The sequence below is a fragment of the Doryrhamphus excisus genome, chromosome 7 (assembly GCF_030265055.1).
Source record: "Doryrhamphus excisus isolate RoL2022-K1 chromosome 7, RoL_Dexc_1.0, whole genome shotgun sequence".
NCBI lineage: Eukaryota > Metazoa > Chordata > Actinopteri > Syngnathiformes > Syngnathidae > Doryrhamphus > Doryrhamphus excisus.
The window spans coordinates 11,208,598-11,216,653 of NC_080472.1; the positions used below are offsets into that span (position 1 = coordinate 11,208,598).

The window sequence follows — 8,056 nt, forward strand, 5'->3', positions numbered from 1 at the left end:
GAATGTAAAACTATAAAAATGGGTTTTGGCTTTCTGAAATTTCGGTTAGAGTCAGATTAATGACACTAACCAAGGTATCATAAAGGAGCAGGATGTGGGAATTTGGTCGCCACCCAAATAAATACATAATAATTTCATACACAGAGTATACATTTGGAATAACTTTATGAATGTAATACTATAAAAATGGGTTTTGGCTTTCTGAAAGGAATTTTGGTTAGAGTTGGATTAATGTCGCTAACCAAGGTATCATATATGGACCAGGATGTGGGAATTTGGTCCCCACACACATAAATACATGATACATTCATACACGTAGAGTATACATTTGGAATAACTTCATGAATGTAAAACTATAAAAATGGGTTTTGGCTTTATGAAAGGAATTTTGGTTAGAGTTGGATTAATGACGCTAACCAAGGTATCATATATGGACCAGGATGTGGGAATTTGGTCCCCACCCAAATACTAAATACATAATAAATTCATACACAGTATAGTACATTTGGAATAACTTTATGAATGAACTTTATGAACATACAGCACGTGGGACACTAAATAACACTTATATATACACTTATACACAACAATACATGCATCTGTACTCAGTGGTGTCAGTTTAATAGTAACCCGGATGTAGATGTCACATGACAAGCGTCAGCTGGCAGCCAGAAGCAATCATTGGCTCCTGCTGTGGTACGTTCTACAACGTTCTTTCTGGATCAATAAAGTATCTGTCTGTCCATCTATGTAGATCGTGCAGTTCAATCGGTTACCCCTTGTCATCAGCTTCATTGCCAGCAGCAATGCCAACACAGGTAAACATCTACAGAGGTCACCACTCACTGGGTTCCTCTTCCTTTTCCATGCACCTTCTGGAACGAGTCTCCTGTCTGTCCTCAGGCCTGATCATGAGCTTGGAGAAGGAGCTGGCTCCACTAATAGAAGAGCTGAGGCAAGTTGTGGAAGTCACATAACGTCCGACCAACCATTTGAAGCCTTCAGGAGACTACAGTGGAATCTTCTGTCAAAGTGTCCCCATACTCACGGATTCCCTTCCTTTGGTTTGTTGATGTATTGTGGGGAAACCTGCTTGAACCCCGCGAAGCGTTCCCTCACCTGCATCATTGTTCTTCTACTCTATGTTGGGGAAAACAGGTTTTATGTGTGAATGCAAGTAATAAAAGTTTGATTTCATTACCAAATCTAATCTTCTTGTATTAAGGTATCCAAAGGTGTTACAATCGCTGGTGGAAGCAAGTGAAGGAAGAAGAAGACAGAAGAGAAATGGTCTGAAACACAAGGCCCTAGTGGAAGTGAGTAGACAGAACACTACCTCCAATCACAAACAAAAGTTTGTGATAACGATAACGATCAGCCATAGCCAAGCACAAAACAGCAATGGTTTAATAATAACTGCAAAGTGGCGAGGGACAACTATCGGTAAAATGGAATGGACACAACACATTTGAAGTGCAATAACAAACTATATTTTCCTGACAATAAACAACTTTGTTCACTCGAAACATAATTTTAGCAGTTTTACAAAACAAGTGCTGCAAGGCATGCTGGGAAGTCAGAAGCAGTCCCAGTGATGCTGGCTCTCCCAATGTCTTGCTGTACTATTTGGAAAGTCCTCCCCCTAATAGCTGTCCGTAGATCCCTTCATAAACGATGAAATAATTTAGCCTCTAAGAAATAAACGAGGCACGGACATCTTGGCTTCACACAGTCCGTGATCATCATTACATCTCCAACGGAACGCTAACGACTGCCGTTCGCTGGTGGAAGGTCCACTCCATTGTATTTCAACGACAGGCATTTGACACCACAAAAGCCCCCCCTCCTTTAGAGGATGGATACTTCCAGTTGAATACTTGATGCGGCCCGGACTTGTTCCATGGGTTCATATTCGGTATCACGTGGGAACTTTTCAATGCGGACGGTTCTTGGGTGCAGAGCAGTGATGTGCTTTCAGTCATTGGCCTTTGTGTGCCTGGGACTAGGATAAAGCAGGGATGGTGAAAGGGATAGTGTGGACATGCTTGCAGTCTGTTAGTCAGAGGTCAAACATTGCTCAAGGGACCCCCTTTTATACACTGTCCAAAACTGCTACCCCCCAAATTCCACTAACGCTTCATGAGCGCGGTAGTTTTACAGAAAGATGCACCATAAAAGAGCTCACCAACTTCCATCTGAGGATCTTGATCCACTCATCTGCCTCCACGCCAGTCTTTGCACAGAGATAAAACGTCCTCTCAGGAAACACCAGACTGGAAGGTGATAGCAAGATGATACCTTGGTTAGCATCATTAATCCGACTCTAACCAAAATTCCTTTCATAAAGCCAAAACCCATTTTTATAGTTTTACATTCATAAAGTTATTCCAAACTTATACTCTATGTGTATGAATTTATTATGTATTTATTTGGGTGCATGGGGACCAAATTCCCACATCCTGGTCCATAAATGATACCTTGGTTAGCGTCATTAATCCGACTCTAACCAAAATTCCTTTCAGAAAGCCAAAACCGATTTTTATAGTTTTACATTCATAAAGTTATTCCAAATGCATAGTCTATGGGTATGAATTTATTATGTATTTATTTGGGTGGGGACCAAATACCCACATCCTGGTCCATATGATACCTTGGTTAGTGTCATTAATCCGACTCCAAACCAAAATTTCAGAAAGCCAAAACCCATTTTTATAGTTTTACATTCATAAAGTTATTCCAAATGTATACTTTATGTGTATGAATTTATTATGTATTTATTTGGGTGCATGGGGACCAAATTCCCACATCCTGGTCCATATATGATACCTTGGTTAGCGTCATTAATCCGACTCTAACCAAAATTCCTTTCAGAAAGCCAAAACCAATTTTTATAGTTTTACATTCATGAAGTTATTCCAAATGTATACTTTATGTGTATGAATTTATTATGTATTTATTTGAGTGGGGACCAAATTCCCACATCCTGGTCCATATAGGATACCTTGGTTAGCGTCATTAATCCGACACTAACCAAAATTTCAGAAAGCCAAAACCCATTTTTATAGTTTTACATTCATAAAGTTATTCCAAATGTATACTCTGTGTATGAATTTATTATGTATTTATTTGGGTGCATGGGGACCAAATTCCCACATCCTGGTCCATATTTGTTGGCTGACCAATCAATCATTCCTGCTCATTGACGGAAAGACTGAACTAGCATGCCGGTGCCAAGCGGACATGTTAAATAAAGGGGCGGAAACCACTGCACCCCTCCCCCCCACCTGTTTTCTTCTGTTCATCTTTTCACTTCCCATTTCACAAACACCGTAAATGACATATGTGGCTGCAATGGGAAGTGAAATACACAACAAATCCATCTTTACCAGAAACAGTTGATCCTTTGCTGAGAGTAGTCAAACTGAACGGCAGAGCACGCCTTCAGGTCCAGGGTCCGAATCGGATCTTCGTACTGCAAGAGACAGAGACTACAGCTTACACTTCCAGCAGGACTGGAACCAGTTCACCAACCAGTGGTGGACAAAAACTCACCATTTGGTCTTTGAAGTATTTCAGTTCGTATCGGCTTAGTGTGAACCATCTTTGCTTCCAGCTCTGCAGATCATAAAGAAGGATTCCACTACACGTAGAACTGTTACAGTACAAGACAAGCTTGAGTAGGTTCCTACCTTCACAATAGCCCCTTGTTTCAGGAGGTATCCTTCTTTTGTACCTAGCTAAAAACACAACCATTGACATAAACGGGTCAGTCCAGTTCTCAGTTTCACCAGCCTTTTCTTTGGCTGTTCTTTGTGTTTGCCGTTTCCCTCATCGACGCTCTGGAGAGTCAGTTACATAAACCACTACACCACCGACTACCACCCGCATTACTCATTACCAACTGACGGATGGACGGATTGCTATGCTAACAAAGCAGAAACAAAAGCATCAAATCATTTCAAGTCAAAAGTATCGACAAATCAATCACTTGCATCATCGCCGACCCATCGTTCCCATTCAGTGCACCGCTCACAGTAGGTAGAACATCCGTGGACAAAATAAAAAATGATGGAAATTCCTGGAAAATTAAATCGGCACCAAGAACTTAGTTTAGGGCTTTTCTATTCAGTTCAATCTCAATTGGTGTCGTGTGTGAACTTGTGGGAATCAGCACGTTGAATTCATATCAAACCCTTCATGACCACGGAAGCACCCAGGAGTTACAATAGTTAGACTAGTTGGAAAAGTTGGACCAGTTGGAATAGTTGGGCTAGTTAAACTTGTTGGAATAGTTTGACTAGTTAAACTAGTTGGAATAGTTTGACTAGTTTAACTAGTTGGAATAGTCTGACTAGTTTAACTAGTTGGAATGGTTTGACTAGTTAAACTAGTTGGAATGGTTTGACTAGTTAAACTAGTTGGAATGGTTTGACTAGTTAAACTAGTTGGAATGGTTTGAGTAGTTAAACTAGCTAAACTAGTTGGAATAGTTTGAGTAGTTAAACTAGCTAAACTAGTTGGAATAGTTTGACTAGTTGGACTAGCTAGACTAGTTGGAATAGTTTGACTAGTTGGACTAGCTAGACTAGTTGGAATAGTTAGACTAGTTGGAATAGTTAGACTAGTTGGAATAGTTGGGCTAGTTGGAATAGTTGGACTAGTTAGGCTGGTTGGAATACTTAGAATAGTTGGACTAGTTAGGCTGGTTGGAATACTTAGAATAGTTGGACTAGTTGGAATAGTTAGAATAGGTGGACTAGTTAGAATAGTTTGACTAGTTAAACTAGTTGGCATACTTAGACTAGTTGGAATAGTTAAACTAGTTGGACTAGTTAGAATAGTTGGAATAGTTAAACTAGTTGGAATAGTTAGAATAGTTGGACTAGTTAGAATAGGTGGACTAGTTATTCCCAGAGCAGACGTTTCCTTGCAAACAGGCTTCGGGGTCGTACCGCAGGGGCAGTCGCTACAAGGTCGTTTTCCGTGCGGCCCGTCTGCAGCGCCGTGTGAACCCGCACGGACTCATAGATGGATGGCTCTTCCACTCTCCACGGGTACGGACTCTTCAGGACCAGGAGGGTTCCTGGCATCAGGAGGTTACAGGAGAGCATCAAACATACAAGGAAGTATCATGTGACTGCTTCAATGACTTGCTTGTACTTTGCCTAAGCCTACAAATGATGTATATGAAGTACATGATGTATATTATGTATATATTACATTATACACAGCCCAGCCTAATGGCCTCCGGTTCGAATCTCCACTAGTAAGCATCATTGGTATTCGTCAGGAAGGGCATCCTGAATATAAAGGGCTCAAGCTAAAATTAGTATGCGGATAAAAAAAAATGTTTTAAATCCGCTGTGGCGACTCCGCAATCAGGGAAAAGCCGAAAGAATTGATACGTTTCCACAATTGGAGGTGGAGCTCCACTCTTGCAAAAAACACTTCCTGTCTTACTCTTTCATTGCTCAATTATTTTTTTTTAATTGCTGTTAACCTTGGAGCATTAGCATCTAACGTCCACCGTGATCACCCGTGCTTGTATAGTGCCATTGAGCAAATGGAACTAGAACCACTGGGTGTTTTGATCTGACAAATATTAAGTACGTTTGATCAAATGTGGAATGAATACAGCTTTGGCTTGGACATTAGCACGGCGGCTGTTCGACTCCGATGGTAAAAGTAGCCGCATGTACTCGCTGACACCGGGGTAGCGTGGATTGCAAGGTTTATTGTGCGTTTAAAGCCCAAATGGGCAGTTTGAGTCCTGACACTTGCATATTATGTATTGTCATTCATAGTATCGATAACCATAGTTCAGTCTGATTGGCTTCTGGCTGCCCTGTTCTCATGAGACGGACTTTCTCGAAATGTCACGTTTTAATCTCGTGCATTGTCGTGAAGCCCCTAATAGTTATACGTAGCATGTTTTTCACTCTGCGGTCCCACTGAGACTTTCACTTCCTCTTAGATTGGCTGTTAAGAACGGTTCTAGGAAGCCGTTTGAGAACGTGGTAAGAACATGAACGAATAGACCGTTTGTGTTTACCCGTTTCACTCCCCACCAGCGGCTTATTGGCAAAGTGGCTGATAAAGTCCTGAAGCGTTGCAAATGTGCTGAAACCAAACACATAGGCGTGGTCTCTGCGGGTCACGTGATAATGCTTGACCGACTCCTTTGCCCTGCAGAATGGTTGGAAACAGGAAACAGGAAACAGTGGTTGAATAATTGAACAACACCAATATGGCGGTTTTAGTGCTTCAGTGGTCTTTTGCTGTAAAAGTCAGTTATGAATATCAACTACGGAAAAGTCATTGTTTATTCCAGATAATATTCCAGATTCCAGACTCTTGGATGTTGCTTCCATATTTAAAGATCCTGGATTGCGTCCACTTTGACATAGCTACATGCTGAGGAAGGGAACCGCCCACACGCCCCTCCCTTCAATTCGGAACCGAGACTAAGACTGACCTGACAGACAAGGCGAAGCAACCAGGGCCTTCGTTGCTGTTTCTCAGGAGGTAGCTTCCATCGCTCCCATTGGACAAGAGGAGCGCCTCAGCGGCGTGACGGGACAGGTCGTAGTGGTACCACCTAGAGACATGTGGAGATCTTAGCACTTGGACACATTCAGTTCTTGGTGCTACAGCGGGACCCGCTTGAGTTGGTCCACTCGTTTGTATCACAGCACCTCATCAACATGGCCGACCGCTTTTCTCCAAATAAAACCTGCCACCCAAATGGGTCAATTCTAGGACAACTGATTTGTAGGTGGACACATGGTATGGATAGAACCAGAACCTCAACAACAACACAACGGGTTCCAAAGCTTTGACACAAGGACACGGTGACTTCCTGTTCAGGAGCTTCCCACCAACAAACAGCAATCCCTCGCCACTTTGCAGTTGGAATTTCGTTTCTTCAATTTATCACAACTTCAAAATATGTATTATGAAATCATACTGTTTCACGGTTGGATATATATGACACGTATAATATCCATATTTAAGCACAAGTTAAGCATTTCCAAGCATAAACATGGCTAAATTAACAAAATACAATATAATGTTAGGATGTAGTATTCTACACTGGCCGCTCGGTGTCAGTAATGTTACTGTAATTAGGATATAGTATTCTACACTGGCCGCTAGGTGTCAGTAATGTTACTGTAATGTTAGGATGTAGTATTCTACACTGGCCGCTAGGTGTCAGTAATATTACTGTAATGTTAGGATGTAGTATTCTACACTGGCCGCTAGGTGTCAGTAATATTACTAGAATGTTAGGATGTAGTATTCTACTCGAGCCACTAGGTGTCAGTAATGTTACTGTAATGTTAGGATGTAGTATTCTACACCGGCCGCTAGGTGTCAGTAATATTACTGTAATGTTAGGCTGTAGTATTCTACTCTCACCACTAGGTGTCAGTAATATTACTGTAATGTTAGGATGTAGTATTCTACACTGGCCGCGAGGTGTCAGTAATGTTAGGATGTAGTATTCTACACTGGCCGCTAGGTGTCAGTAATGTTACTGTAATGTTAGGATGTAGTATTCTACACTGGCCGCTAGGTGTCAGTAATATTACTGTAATGTTAGGATGTAGTATTCTACACAGGCCGCTAGGTGTGAGTCGGTGTGAGTCGGTGTGAGTCGGCATGAGTCGGCGTGACGCGGCATTAAGCATGTCACACAGGCTAATGGGATCCAAGCTGTGTTCTCAGAACCGTCCGGAATCCAAACCTTCTGAACACTCTGGCCCTCATATCCAGATGTATTTTGGTGGACATGCTAGTAGAGATCTAAAGTGAAGTTAGAATCCCAGTCCTTACCCCAAAGTCTCCAGCTCATCGCTCATTTCCTCAGAGGACGCACGACTGGAGAAACTCATCCCGCCGAGAAGATCCACACACTGCAAAAGCGTCTGCTGATCAGTCACTATTTGCAGGCCAGTCGGCATACTGAAGTGAAACTAAGAAGGCACGCCTAACAGGAAGTACTTTGAACAGGAAGTCAGTCCAGTCATGAAAAGGTAAATAGGCCAGATTACGT

General features: G+C 42.0%; 2 protein-coding genes across 10 annotated transcripts in view; one reads left to right on the top strand and one right to left on the bottom strand.

Moving 5' to 3' along the window:
- The window catches only part of lamtor3 (late endosomal/lysosomal adaptor, MAPK and MTOR activator 3), a 72,956-nt gene extending 71,751 nt beyond the window's left edge, over nucleotides 1-1,205 (top strand). For all 6 annotated transcript variants that reach the window (XM_058078686.1, XM_058078688.1, XM_058078691.1 and 3 more), the window contains exons 6-7: nucleotides 755-818; nucleotides 904-1,205. In XM_058078686.1, the coding sequence (XP_057934669.1) occupies nucleotides 755-818; nucleotides 904-977 (138 nt within the window). In that variant the 3' untranslated portion in view covers nucleotides 978-1,205. The remainder of the gene's footprint in view (nucleotides 1-754; nucleotides 819-903) is intronic.
- On the bottom strand, nucleotides 436-7,964 carry dapp1 (dual adaptor of phosphotyrosine and 3-phosphoinositides). 4 transcript variants are annotated; one of them, XR_009130425.1, is made up of 9 exons: nucleotides 7,837-7,964; nucleotides 6,476-6,598; nucleotides 6,053-6,186; nucleotides 4,953-5,083; nucleotides 3,690-3,737; nucleotides 3,553-3,615; nucleotides 3,387-3,488; nucleotides 2,186-2,273; nucleotides 436-2,002 (listed from the first exon to the last, which is right to left on the bottom strand). XR_009130425.1 is itself a non-coding variant. In XM_058078680.1 (9 exons), exons 1-9 carry the CDS (start codon nucleotides 7,962-7,964, stop codon nucleotides 1,979-1,981), a joined length of 825 nt encoding a protein of 274 aa, XP_057934663.1. In that variant the 3' UTR covers nucleotides 436-1,978. The 4 variants fall into 4 exon arrangements, 3 of the variants coding, with proteins under 3 accessions (XP_057934663.1, XP_057934662.1, XP_057934664.1); XM_058078680.1 differs by having other exon boundaries at nucleotides 3,387-3,472; XM_058078679.1 differs by having other exon boundaries at nucleotides 436-2,273; nucleotides 3,387-3,472.
- Between the last annotated feature and the right edge of the window lie 92 nt (nucleotides 7,965-8,056).

Excerpts from the sequence above, each read along its gene's own strand:
- dapp1 (XM_058078679.1), bottom strand. The coding sequence starts at position 7,964 with ATGCCGACTGGCCTGCAAATAGTGACTGATCAGCAGACGCTTTTGCAG. Across the intron at positions 3,738-4,952 it reads TTGTAGCGACTGCCCCTGCG|CTAGGTACAAAAGAAGGATA; the intron begins GTACGACCCCGA and ends TTGTGTTTTTAG. Across the intron at positions 3,473-3,552 it reads AATACTTCAAAGACCAAATG|TACGAAGATCCGATTCGGAC; the intron begins GTGAGTTTTTGT and ends TGTCTCTTGCAG.